The sequence below is a fragment of the Sinohyriopsis cumingii genome, chromosome 10, assembly GCF_028554795.1.
Source record: "Sinohyriopsis cumingii isolate HCF-2022 chromosome 10, ASM2855479v2, whole genome shotgun sequence".
NCBI classification, from domain to species: Eukaryota; Metazoa; Mollusca; class Bivalvia; order Unionida; family Unionidae; genus Sinohyriopsis; species Sinohyriopsis cumingii.
In genome coordinates this window covers 98,707,802-98,722,966 of record NC_142970.1, presented here as the reverse complement: position 1 = coordinate 98,722,966, position 15,165 = coordinate 98,707,802, and the positions used below count along the sequence as shown (strand labels likewise).

General features: G+C 37.8%; 1 protein-coding gene across 1 annotated transcript; it reads left to right on the top strand.

Moving 5' to 3' along the window:
* Positions 1-216: 216 nt before the first annotated feature.
* LOC149790710 (ganglioside GM2 activator-like) lies at positions 217-13,392 on the top strand. The gene is made up of 4 exons (XM_089971432.1): positions 217-377; positions 8,696-8,894; positions 10,379-10,586; positions 13,169-13,392. Exons 1-4 carry the CDS (start codon positions 278-280, stop codon positions 13,292-13,294), a joined length of 633 nt encoding a protein of 210 aa, XP_089827558.1. The 5' UTR covers positions 217-277; the 3' UTR covers positions 13,295-13,392.
* Positions 13,393-15,165: the final 1,773 nt, after the last annotated feature.

Here is a 15,165-nt window from a genome sequence, read left to right as displayed (position 1 = left end):
TTTAAATACGATGTTGGGAGCATCCCACCCCAATCATATACATCGCCACAGCCACTAAAATTCAACCTTGCAGAAATTCCTCCTATAAGGTGTATCTATCTATGTATGTGTTCTGTAAATCCAGTCGTGATGAATGTACAGGAACAATCAGTGATTTCTTATCTGGTGCCCCGAAAGATTTAGCATAATGATCACTGTAGTATGACGTAAAGCTTGTACCAATACGTCGCCAGTTGCATAACGAGTTCGAACAGCTAAGACGGAAAGGTCTATCCACATGGCGGTGCTATTTTTCGCGATTTTGGCGGCAAGCGCCAGCTGGCTTGTGGAAGGCAATGTCAAGAGAGAGATAACCAGTTTACAATGGTCCAGTTGCAGTAAGTTTACATATTTGCGCAGGAAAATATTATTATTATTATTATTATTATTATTATTATTGCTATTATCATTATTATTTTATCAACAAATATATGTATGTGCACTGTTCATAATAATCATAAACTTTATTATTATTATTATTATTATTATTATTATATCAACAAATATATGTATGTGCACTGTTCATAATAATCATAAACTAGATTTTTGTGTTCTACACAAGGTTACAGTATGTTGTTGACTTTAATCCATCCTGTACCTTAAATCATCAGTGACTCTTTACGAAAATCATTGATCTTACCTTAATCGTGCACAACTAAAAAGCACTAATTTTACTACTAATTAACAGGCAGCTTAAATTATGGCTAAAACGGAGGACTTTCTTCGACCATCTTGTACAACTAGGTTTTGAAACAGCTGTTGACTTTTCAAGCAATGTGTGGATTAAACACTCGTTCAGCTTGCGGAGATTAAATGGTAATCAGCTGACGTGAGAGGTCTGTGCTGAAAAGAGAATGCAAAGAAGTTATATTTGGTAGTGTTAGTAACACATGAACTGAAACTTCGTCTGCCTTTACAAATATACGTCAAGTTGGTGCATGCAGGCAACGCACGTGTTGCCGAAACCGAAACATGTATTTACTTTGCAATAATAACCTACACAGCGACTACGTGATGTCCTTTTCATGGATAAAAACATGATCATGCTGTATAGGGGTTGGTGCGTGTAGCCAATATGATTGTACCCGCCGACCCGGGTTTGAATGTTATTTACTTGCGAATGGGTCAGTCATATCTGATCTTCTCTTCGCAGAGGAACTAAATGTATAGAGAAAGCAATAAATGATATTACATCCATTATCAGAATAGATTTGAAACCATAACTAATTTAAGGAAGTCAGTTTTTGTGAAATCAGTTAATGCCATGCAATTAGCTTGGAGTAACGTGGTCATGACATTATGATGTCATCCAATGACGTCACAGTTTGCCTAGTGTTATCGCAGTACTATAAATTGTGGGCGAAACTTATTGGTTTATGTCTAATATTAAATAATAACAAATACATCTCGCATTAACAGTATTGATAAAGGACATAATATAAATAAGTACCTTGTTTCTATTTATCCGTATGTTGCTGAAGACATGATCTTAGTAATGGTGTCCTATTAAGTACAAATAACAACAAGTATGCGACACCATCGGAAATCTTTAGCGATTTGTAGCCTGCTGTAATTCCGCCACGCTGACTTTCTGCTGCGGAAAAATGATGCGATCTGAGTCAATGTGTTCCTTCAAATACACCACTCACCACCATACATTTCGCTTTGTTATTTCATAAGAGGGGTATCTCATGTTTAGCCATGAAACTTTGTTGGATTTTAAAATACAGAAGCAGCTACTATTTCAAGAACAAGTACTAACATTGTACATTTTCCATATTAGTATATGAGCAAGTAGTTACATGATAAATTTCCTATATTATTTTAAGGCATGGTATATTTTCAATATTGTTTTATGTACACGACGTGACATGGTATATATTCCACATTGTCTGATGCACGAGTAGTGACATGGTACATTTTCCATATTATTTTATCTTTTGTCTTGGCACATGGTCGAAGAGCTCTCGAGTCAGCACTGTCCAACAAAAGACCATCCAAGAGATCAGACTGTGCACCGCTAATATCTGTTTATAATACAGCTGATGTATTATTAAGATCTGTTACAAAACATCTACTAGTATCAAGCATTCTTCTATAGGAATCCAGGGATAGCACTATCCCTTCTGTCTGTCGTATATTTATAATTCTCTCTCTCTCTCTCTCTCTCTCTCTCTCTCTCTCTCTCTCTGTATGTGCTATCGCTTAACCGGCTTGAAGCAGCTGTTGTGTTTTTGTGTCGTTTTTCATGACGTATGTGCTTGTTGCCTTTCTTCGTCTACGTTATTGTGTTCATCATGGATTGGCTGTTCAGTTCACCTCCTTGTTTTGGAAACGACAACACTTAGACTTTTTCTCAGCTGTCTTGCTCCACTGCTAGAACTTCTTTGTTGTTGAACAAACCGCCATCACGCGATACTCGCCAGTCAACCCGTTTATGCTATGATGGACCCTCATTGATTGCTTTAAATGACCACTCCTTGGCTCTCCACACTACATGGTGCTCTAGACTAAACGAACTGGGACTACATTCATCATTACTTAAATGTAAACAGAAGCGAAAAAAGAAAAGTTGTTTCAAAGCTTGCCGGTGTAGAACAGGACGAAGAATTCCAGTTATCTCCCTTATGCCCTTTCCGGATCAACAATTTAAAAACTCGACCGTTAATTTAGATAACCTAATTCAAATCCTTATTAAATCGTAAAACGTTCTGTCAAATATCCAAGAGATACCTCTGCTTATTGCATTATTCAATGCCCAATCAGTAGGACTACCGGAAAAGTGCACAGAAATAGTTAATTTTTTTTAATCAACCATCTGAATATCGACGTATTTTTCCTGACAGAAACATGGCTAAAAACATCAGGCAATGAGCCCAAGTGCGCGGATCTAACACCCACCGGTTACTCCATCAAGTCGTTCCCCGCCACTCTCGCGGAGGTCGAATTGCTGTCATCACAAAGAACTCCATGATCAAACGTCTTAACCACACCACAACTTTCAATTTCTACCACACATCGTTTGAACTAGTCCAAACCACACTTACACTGGAACAAAGGTCAGTCCATTTTTTCTGCCTATACCGCCCTCCTCCTAGTAGAAAAAACAAGCTGACTGACTCTCTCTTTTTGGAGCAGTTTCCGAATCTCTTGGTGTATGGAAATTCGATAGGTGGCAACCTGATTATTCTTGGAGATTTCAACTCCTAGATTCCATTAATGTTTTCAACGTCAAACAGTCAGTTAACCAACCCGCCCATAAACATGGTCACAATATAGACTGTGTTCTTCATAGACCTGGTGATAATATTCTACCTTCCTCCCTGGTATCCCACGAACTTGCATCAGATCACTTCTGCATTATATGCCATCTTGACGTATCAGTCCCTAACCCTCCACCTTTATTTGCTACTAAGAGAAACCTCCGTATGATAAATAGAACCAAACTACTGCATGACATCCAAGCAAACCTAACAACTTGCCTACCTCCTACAGCAGAACAGCTCGATAACTGCCTGCGTTCATTGCTCGACAAACATGCCCCAGCCACCAAGTGCAGAGTATCAATTCAAAAGTGTTCTCCATGGTATAGCAGTGTTATGGACCAGCTTCGCACTGCTAAAGGAGACCGCCGTAAAGCTGAGAGGCTTTGGCTTTCCACCAGACTCACTATTCATAAGCAAATCTATGAAGCCACTAAGAAAAACGTCACAAACATAGCCAACGCAGCATAATCAGCCCACTACAGTACTAAGATCATGGAAAGTTCCAGCTGCAAAGAGCTCTTCGAGATTACTAACAAGCTGATGTCAAGGGACAAATGTACTCCACTTCCAACTAGCTTCTCTCTAGTCGACCTTCCAGACCTGTTTGCAAATTTCTTCCGTGACAAAGTACAAACCATTAGAGATAAGCTTGACAACACAATTTCAATCGACTCGTCGTCGCCATACAGTTGGGATACAGTTTTCCGCGGCAGTCTTTAGCAGCATTTGAACCTGTCTCTATGGATTTAGTACGTACAATCGTGATGAAGAGTGCACCAAAGTCATGTAAACTTGATCCAATTCCAACATCCCTGCTGCTTGAGTGCTTAGTTCCATTATTGCCTTCACTAACTGATGTTATTAATACATCTCTCTCATCAGGGGAATTCCCGTCATTTTTCAAAACCGCCATTGTAAAGCCTCTGCTGAAGAAACCAACACTCGACCATAACGATTTAAAGAACTACCGCCCAGTTTCTAATCTGCCATTCATATCAAAATCTTAGAAAAGGTTGTTCTATTCCAACTTGTATCTTATCTGAATTCAAACAGTCTTTTTAGCAATGTACAATCTGCATATCGCCCTTGCCACAGTACTGAAACTACTCTTCAAAAAGTAGTTAATGACATTCTCTCTGCTTTGGATAGCAGACAGATTAGAGTCCTCACCCTCCTTGATTTGTCTTCAGCATTTAACACAATATACCATGATATATTTCTTTAACGTCAGCAGCATGTATTTGACATTCATGATACAGCCTTACTGTGGTTCAAGTCCTACTTGGTCAACAAGACAGAAATTGTGTCTGCAAATGGAATACACTCCAGCCCAGTTAACATATGTTGTGGTGTTCCACAGGGGTCTGTTTTTGGACCTGTTCTCTTCATTATATACACTCATCCGCTCTCAAGTGTCATTGATCATCATCCAGTGTCTCACCAATTGTACGCTGACGACACCCAAATATACAAATCTAACCACCCAACTGAAGTTGATGCTACCATCTAAGGTGTAGAGAGGTGCATTTCTATGTGAAATCATGTATGATATGTAACAAGTTACAGATAAATGATGATAAAACTGAGGCCATTCTGATCACAACACAAAGACTTTCTCAGTCACATCTTTTACCTCAAACAATAAATATCAGTAACACCAACATTAAATTCACACAGTCAGTACGAAACCTAGGTGTCACTCTGGACAGTACTCTCACGTTGCAGCAACATGTCATGAACATATACAAGGCTGCAAAGCTTGAGCTGAGACGCATCAGCTCCATTCGCAAATATCTTTCAGTTGACGCCACTAAAACACTTGTATGTTCATTAGTACTTTCAAGACTGGACTATTGTAACTCAATTCTGCCTGGTTCATCTCCATATCTACTTCAGAAACTTCAAAACGTTCAAGACACAGCTGCACGGGTTTTACTTAGAGTACCACGATCAGAATACACCTCCTCGCTGCTCTGTACCCTACACCGGCTATCCATTCGATCCAGAATCAAACACAAAATTTGTTCTCTGTGCTACGTTTCACTGACGGACTCAAGTAAAACGTACCTATCCGACCTCACCCACGTGTACACACCAGCAAGATACTTACTCTCCTCTTCTGACAATCATATACTCATTATTCCCACTACGAAAACGAAGTCATATGGACAACGTTCTTTGCCTACCAGGGCCCAGCACGTGGAATGAATTGCCCACTGAACTTAAACACAAAAACACAGTGATCCCATTCAAGTGTGTTCTTAAAACTCACTTATTTCGACCACAAAGTCCTCATTATATATATATATATATATATATATATATATATATATATATATATATATATATATATATTTATATGTGTGTGTGTGTGTGTTTTATTTATGTGTTTACTCAACTTTAGGTATAATTTAATTAATGATGCACATCAGAAGATCAAATAATTAGGATGACATCAGTATGTAAAAAGTGTGATAACGCTATAATGTCATGAGGCTCATCTGTATCGACGACGTATGCCTCTTGATGATAACGTGTGTGTGTGTGTGTGTGTGTGTGGGGAATAACGTTCATTTACTTCCCATGTGATGTCCCGGACAACAAATAAGAGCTTAACACTGCAAGCATAAACAGTTCTTTAAGACTGAGAATCTTACATAAAATGGTGCTGGTCCTACGTAGGTTTGGACTGACCTATATGGCTATAGTGACCACAATACAAGTGCATGTTAGAGGATTGACTGTTTGCTCATAATGACTACATTATTCATATAAATGTCGACTAACTGACAGATCAGTCAAGGTAACTAAAATTTATACATGTTCATGTTGGCTAATTAATGGGTTGGCCATGTTGATTACTAAATACATGTCCATGTCCACTGAATATTAGGTTGGACATGGTGACGAAATAATACATATTCGTTTCGACTGATTGACAGGTCAGTCATGGTATCCACTTCAAACATATTCATTCCGACTAATTTGCAGGTTGGACTTGGCGACCACATAATACATATACATGTCCACTAACTTAAAGTTTGGACATGCTGAGTACACATTAATGTAGAAAGTTAAACTGGTTGGCCACGGTGACCAAATGCTGCACATCAATGTCCAATGAAAGGCTGGTTTGTCACAGTGACAACTTAGTACCTAGCCATGTCGACTGATTGACAGGTTGGCCATGATGAATATGTAATATATTTATGTCACTGGATTGACAGTCGGAGCTATAAGGGCGTTACTCAAGGTGCAAATGACTTGATACCTGATCGACTATCAAAGAAATTCAACGGGATGTAGACACCAGTTAATAAGTCTACAAATACATCAGTCAGTAATAAATCAATTAGTCAAGTAAGCTTCATATCTTTGACAAATCACAGTTCTTGTTTAAGGTACCATCCCTTCCCTTTGTAGCCGAACCGGACGGTTTGCAAACTCAGCTTTTCATGAAAATCGATTTCACAGTCCTTGACCTCCATTACACTCAACTTCTAACGTGGGTTTAACTTATCGCAGACACGACATCCCATTCTAGTATAAAGTAATATGGAGGGATCGCCGAAATATCCAAACGGACAGACAGATAAGATTGAACCTTGTCACGTAGTGCTGTTTTCAGTGTTGACTTATCTGTCCTACCACTGGTACTTGACAGTGCAAGCGTGCTTAATTACACGTGTTATACACAGATACGATAGATGAAACAAGAGAACGTGTTTGTGTACATGTCTATGTGGGTGTGCCAATATTGGACCGATGCACCTTGTATTATATGACAAACAAGAACCAGAACTCAGTCTCCATTAATTTCATAAGCAATAGTAGACTTTGCCATGTCCCACTCCACATAAAACATTTCAAAACACAGTACGAAAATGCATACTATATAATATTTCTCAGCGTAACATTCCGAAATTTGTCGGGGGTGGGGTGGGGGTGGTGGAGATATTTGTGTTCGTTGTAACATTAAGGAAATTGAGAAGTACGTTCCTCGCAGCTGGAACATTTTAAAGGAAAGTTTACAATTGTATTTGAACTGGAGAGACTATGAAGCCAAATACCATCAACTTATTTTCATTAAAGGATGATTAAAATACGAAGCCAAATATATTTTTCTAGCAAATTGTTATATATATATATATATATATATATATATATATATATATATATATATATATATATATATATATATATATATATTCCTAACCAAATGACCAGTTCTAACATTAAAAACGTAGGTTACAAGGTTTATTAATGACTGAACATTAAACACCAACACCTCTTCAGTAAAGTAGCACGTATGGCCATAAAAAGTGAATTTCATTCATTTCCTTTAATTGTTCTGCTGGAACCGTGACATAATATGTTAAGAGGCTTTTTGCCAAGCCTTGAAAACTAGAGTGCTATGATATACAATCTTCACCATAACAAGACCAGCTAATGTTTCGCGTAGACATATGTTGTAAATATGTTAATGCTGCCTCAGTACATTTGTTAGTTTGGCTGCTGGGATGCTTTTAGCGAAACGTTTAGCACATTATTGGATGTATCATGCCTGACAATGGGAATACAGTACCTTGCTAAAAGGCACACTGAGGCAGCCGACCCGAGCTGCCCTGAAAGTGCGGCTTTCTACAAAATAGGCTACGAGTCTACTAAACAGTGTCTGTATTTGTAAATATTACCTACTTAGCGTCTCTATGGCTTACTTTTAGAAATCGCAATACTTTTACTTTCAATGCCATGGAGTCCTGAAACATATAAATATTGAAGACAGCCATTGTTAAATTGTATAACCTTATCTCGACGTCACAAAAGGCTCGACAGCATTTATGACAAATACTTATTAATGATATGTGTTAGAGAAATTATTTCTCCCTAACACTGTTAATTTTCATCATGGAATAAATGGCAATGCCTGGGTACTTGCCCTCTTAACTCAGTCTAAAATAAACGTGTACAATTATCACAGTGCTACGATTTTGAATTATACATTTTAAAAAGAAACTTTATCAAGATTCGCTGGTATAAAAACTTGCGTTTACTCCGGCTGTAAATGGGCATGCAAAATATTCTGTTATAATTCCGTACAGTTAAATACAAAATTGAACTGATAAGAGCAAGATACAATTCAAAATTGATTTCATACAAGATCTATGGAAATATTTTAAATTATTATTACAAAACGGCATATGAACTGGGCTTCAAAAGAGTATTTGAAATCATAATGAAGACCAATCATGACGGACACCTACCTATCATGGACACTTGTACGTATGAATGTTGTCCTGCTAACTTCATTTGCATAATTAACGTACTTGTACGGGACACTCGTTCTCAAATGACAGACTATTTGCATTCAGTTTAATTTCCTTTTCCAGATCAAAATCGTAACAGCCCTATCACGATACAGAATGTGGCCGTCACCCCCATGCCAGTAGAAGTACCAGGGGATTTCCACTTAACGGTGGATGCTAAACTGAACAGAAGTATCAGCCATACGTCGCTGAAACTAAGCATCAAGAGAAAGACATTCCTTCTGGACATTCCTATTCCTTGTCTGTTCCATGTAGGATCATGGTAAGTGAGTAACTATAGTGTTCATTCATTCATTCATTCATTCATTCATTCATTCATTCATTCTGTATACATGTCTGTAACAGATGTGCTCATATATATTTTAATACAAATAATATTATCATATAGTTAGAGAATTGTTTAATTCATACTCTACGGAGATTCGAACCAAGGTCCGCGGGTAAACGGAACCCATTGCTTTGCCTGCACACACGAGTTCATATTCCCCCACGACTAGGCACACATCACCAAAACATGATGTTACTCAATCGGTTAAATATGTACTCGTGCGTAGCAGACACACTCGCATGACGACCTAGTAATTAATTCTCATGTATCTACCCAGTCATTACGGATTCCTATGAAATATTAAAATATTTTCGAACCTGTATGATAGTATTATTTGTATTAAAATATGAATTCAGCCTACAATTATCAAGCATTCTTCTATAGGAAACCAGAGGTAACCCTGTCCGTTCTGTCTGGTATATATATATATATATATGAGAGTGTGTGTGCGTGTGTGTGTGTGGATAAATTATACATAATTGTAAGCGCACGTACATGTTTATGTTCGTATGAATATATACATGATTATCACTAGGTATGTATTTATATATGTATGCACGGAAACATGTATATGTAAACGCAGGTGCTTCTGCAAATGTGCATGTATGTCAAATTAATCAGACTGTTTAAGCTTATGTACATATGGCTAGATAGTTGGGCGAACGAATAATGCCTGTCTGTCTGTCTGTTTGTATGAGTGACAGTGTGAAGAAGTCTTGATATTACAAACGTTAGGATCATATGGTCACTTTGGTGTGGACATTGTAGAACTTGAGACAGGCTTGGACATATGGGTTACATTGATCCTAGAATCTTTCGGATGTAAATAACCGAGAACTGATCTGGGGACCGTAAAGGTGCTACATGAATGCAGTAGGTTTCACTACTTAAGTTAGTTAAACATTTTCGTCATTTTTGTACATATTAGATGAAAAACATTGCACTAGCTGTAAGTTCAGATGAAAAATGTATATTCGTGTTACGTCAGGCACTAACCTAAACAACATATTTAAGAAAGACCATCGCCCGTTATGTTGCGTTTTCAGAATATTGCTGCGTTTGAGAAATGACTGGACTGCTTAATGCAAGGGATATTTTCTAAACTGGTCGAATCGCGCACATGCTTGCTTTATCATCCGAGACAACCCCAGCTGAATAATCATCATATTTCTGTCAAGGTTTTGGTGCTAGTTTCTAATGAACACAAGTCATATTCTTCACTGGCTAGGAAATCTCCATAATAACCAGAGAAAAAACGTCGACGATTTTCTTTGAACCAATGTAGGAAGACAATACAGATGATTACCTCATTTAGTTTAGTGATGCCTGGGACCATCTGACTGTTAAAGCCTTATGCAGCAGATATATTTGGTAGGTTGTTTCTTCCTATCATTTCAAATGTATCGTCCTCATTTCAGCACCTATGATGACCTGTGTAATACTGTTGATCAAATGATGACGGAAGACTGGGCGGGAATTATGGGAAATATCGGCAGGCAGATTAGGACTATGATGTCGACCCAACAGGTGCCCGATCACTGCCCTGTGGGACCTATGGAGGTTCATCTGAACAGCTACACCCTGACTCTTCCACCGATTCCAAAAATTCTGACCTTTTTTGCTGCAGTAAGTACATGCTCTTCCAGGATGTTTTGCTCGAGTGCCGCCAATAAATAGGTCTCTTCTTTGATTATTATTCAACTATTTTCGCGTACATTATTATTTCAAAAAGCAGTCGTTCACCTTGAATTGTAAAACAAGCCATAAGCTGTGAAAAATACAAAATGGTTAAGGACAATCGGGCACCTGGGTTAAAGAATGCAAATCATCCGCCAGTAAAGAAATTTCATCCTTTAATAACTTTAAACAGTTGATTATGAGTATTGTTTTTGTTTAATTTGAAACAAAGATTGTGGTAAAGAAATAACGCCAATCAGTGAGTCGTGATGATACTACCAAAGTTGTTTTCAAACTTGATTCATCCCTTACAAGAAACATGAAATCATTAAATCCCTAAATTTTAATTGCAATGAACTCGATCGGTAAGATCAGCCTTTATGCGCTTTATAGTTATTACATTTTTGTGTTATATATTTTCTCAAACGTCTTTGTTTCGGGTTTTCGATATACAAGAAAATTTGCATCAATCCACATTGGCAGAAGTAAAGTATCTTCAAACGTTCCTGATCAGAGTATTTTGTGGGTTTTTTAATGTTAGTAACCAATATAAGGAGAAAGAAATGGTTATGCGAATAAAGCGCACCTCGAAAGAAAGGAATAGGGATACACCTTTATGTAAAAGCAGTTCTATATGATGATATTTTATAACGCGTCCTTGCTGCAGTTTCAGCTTGTTCCAAACGCAGTTTAAACAGACATAAAGGTAAACTTTACGAAGAGACCGTATTAACTCAGATTAGTACTTAATAGATGTAAGAATACATAACACATTATTAATTGCTATGACATGAAATAAATACGAGCACATTTGCAACGGACGATCTAGGATATAGTGAGTTTAACAAAACTGCCAATCTGTATATTTTTATGGATGTCATTACATCTGACAATTTCTTCTGTACTTAAAATGTTAGATTGGGGAATAGCCACCATGGCCTAATGTTGGATTGGGGAATAGCCTCCATGGCCTAATGTTAGATTGGGGAATAGCCTCCATGGCCTAATCTTAGATTGGGGAATAGCCTTCATGGCCTAATGTTAGATTGTGGAATTGCCTCCATTGCCTAATGTTAGATTAGGGAATAACCTCCATGGCCTAATGTTAGATTAGGGAATAACCTCCATGGCCTAATGTTAGATTGGAGAATAGCCTCCATGGCCTAATGTTAAATTGGGGAATTGCCTCCATGGCCTAATGTTAAATTGGGGAATTGCCTCCATGGCCTAATGTTAGACTGGGGAATAGCCTCCATGGCCTAATGTTAGATTGGGGAATTGCCTCCATGGCCTAATGTTAGACTGGGGAATAGCCTCCATTGCCTAATGTTAGATTAGGGAATAACCTCCATGGCCTAATGTTAGATTAGGGAATAACCTCCACTGTCTAATGTTAGATTGAGGAATAATCTCCATGGCCTAATGTTAAATTGGGGAATTGCTTCCATGGCCTAATGTTAGACTGGAGAATAACCTCCATGGCCTAATGATAGATTGGGAATATCCTCCATGGCCTAATGTTAGATTGTGGAATTGCCTCCATGGCCTAATGTTAGATTGTGGAATTGCCTCCATGGCCTAATGTTAAATTGGGGAATTGCCTCCATGGCCTAATGATAGATTGGGGAATTGCTTCCATGGCCTAATGTTAGACTGGAGAATAACCCCCATGGCCTAATGATAGATTGGGAATATCCTCCATGGCCCAAGAAATGGATGGTTATTCATTTTGTCATTATATTTGTAGTTTGTGGTAACCACGAAAAACCACACGAACAAAAGCAAACTTCCAACACAACGTATGAGTGTCTTGATAATTTTTCCCGTATTAAATTGATCTATTTATTTGTCACTTATGCTGAAAGGAGAATGTACGGTATGCATTCGTGTCTGATATTTTGTTTTCCAAAGTCAATTCTCTCTTGATACAATGGAATAATGTGAAGTCTATACAGTGTATTCATAGGTCACATGACTTTAAGACTATTAATCTTGTGTCGATTCCTGCATGTGCTAAAACATAGATTTATATATTTCATAATTAAAACACCGCTCTGGTGGCCTTAATAGTTAGAGCGTCCGCCTCGGATCCGGGAGGTCGCTTTTTTGAACACATGCCGAGTCATACCAAATAATTTTAACAATGGTACTAACAGTTGCCTCGCTTGGCGCCCAGCATGAAGAGGTTAGTGTAAGGACTGTTCGGCCAGGTGTCAGGATAATGTGACTGGGTGGGACATCATGCTTTATATCTGCGACACGATGTCCCAGTGCTAGACGTCACTATAAACTGTCACACTGCAGAGATCGTAGTAATAAGACTGATTGTTTTTAAAGCTACGTTAAAATTCCAAATCACACACACACACACACACACACACACACACACACACACAAAGAGGATTAAGACAGGTGGAAAAAAGAGATACGTAGCTTCTAAGTTTCCAAATACCACACTTGGCGAAAATGCGATAGAGAAATATATGTTGTTATTATTATCATTATTACTATTATTATTATTATTATTATAGGGCGACTACCATGCTATAGCTACTGCCACAGAGCTAGCCACTGGAGAGGAAGTTGTTTGTCTTGATCTCACACTGTCCGTCAAGGAACATAAAACGTGTTCCGGTATATCGTGTCTTTTTGGATAAGTCTCGCACAAATACGGATATTTGTGAGCAATTTCGGAGTCCAGGAAATGAAACTAAATGATTTTATTTCTATCGCAGGAGTAAACTTTGCAAATCAAGAGGTTTTATAGTCATTTTTCTCATCCTGGAATAACCAAAACACCCTGAATAATATCCATGCGACGTGCGAACAGTTTGTATCTGTGTTCTTCTATTCACCTTGAATACCAGCCAGTCAAAATGATGTCGGACGATGTTTCAAAATTAGACCTGCACATAATACAGAATGCCCTTGCCGTCGGTCTTAAGATATGATTCATAACTATCAATATGAGGTGGGTCAAATTGTTTCTTTCAAAAGCACAGTTATGCTTTACGGTCTCGACATGGTACCATAATATTATAATATATTTTGGGTACAATAAACATTAAATATTTCCTTTGTGTTTAAATCAAATCGTACTTGCTTCACTTTCACTTATGAAAGCAAGTTTTAAGATTCAAGATCCGTTGACAAATAATTCTGTTCAGCAAAACAATGCATTCTTTTTTCTAACTTGTGGAAGGTCATAAGAGTATGCTTTCGTCATATACACTTTATCAAACACCTCTGCCATTATGCCATGTAAAACTAAAACAAACAGTTTCAAGGTTTACATTGCATATTGTGTGCATGTATGCATGGGGTATGGGGATGCAGCACGATGGACACTTTCTCACATCATTAATGCTTCACTGCGATAAAGGAAACGTCTATCATCACTGAACCTCTACCTGGTAAACAAAGATTCCTGTGTGATTTGACCTGTCACAATGTACATTGACGTATCAAAACAACTCAAAACGCTATAATTTGAAACGCTATTAAAGAACTGTACCCAACTAAGTTTTTGAAAACAGGCTTGAGTCCTGTTAACAGTATGGGACTACGTTATGAGATAGCTTTCAGTCCTGTCTCCAGTACGGATTACTGGGATTTCAAATCAGGCTTGAATGACGATAGCGATGTTTTTTTTTTTTTCCATCATTGCTTCAGAGGCACTGGATCAATTGGTGTCCATTGTATAAGTTCGTACGTTGAAAGTCTTCATGTTCCATATCATGTTTCAATGCTCACAGAATCAACATGTGTGCCAAAATGATTTGAGGTCAATCGCACCAAAGAAAAAAACCACTTGAACTTTTAACCTTTTCTTAATATTTTGAATAGCCTGATTTATACAGTAAACATTTTCTCAATATCAGCACGAAAAGACTACTCAAATGTATCATCCATATCTATTAGATATTCTGAATCCTACAGAGAACACATTTCAGTACTGATATATGTGTGTTTTCCTTTAATTCATTCGCTTTTTCAGACATAAATGCATTGTTGAGTATTCGCTTTAGATGAATTCTCATATAATCTGTTTTTGCTTTCCTTCCACATTTGCACAGAAACAGAATACGCTCGGTTATTAATCCAGAGAGACATAACAAATTGGTCTCTAATAAGCCCTAGTTAACCATGCCCGAAATCGGAAGTGACCAAAAATATAGAAATAACAAACATTTCGAAAAACTGTTCATAACACTGGTCAACAGTGAAATCATTACTGACTTGAAAAGGCCCTAATCTGTAGTATTTTGGTGTGCCGAACACGAATATAACCGTGAAAAATTTGTATTGGCTCTCGTTTTGAAGATATTCATATACCTCATTTTCTATGTTTCACTGTGTAAATTTCTCCAGTAGGACTGCAGCAACATCCGGAATAATGATGTAACATTGCATAATACCATCATGCTCACATCATCCACAGTTGATTGCATCATTTTCTGATGCAATGCAATACTAATGCCATGCGGCTGCTGAAGTAAGTTGACGTCAGCAGTGTACTATACATGTG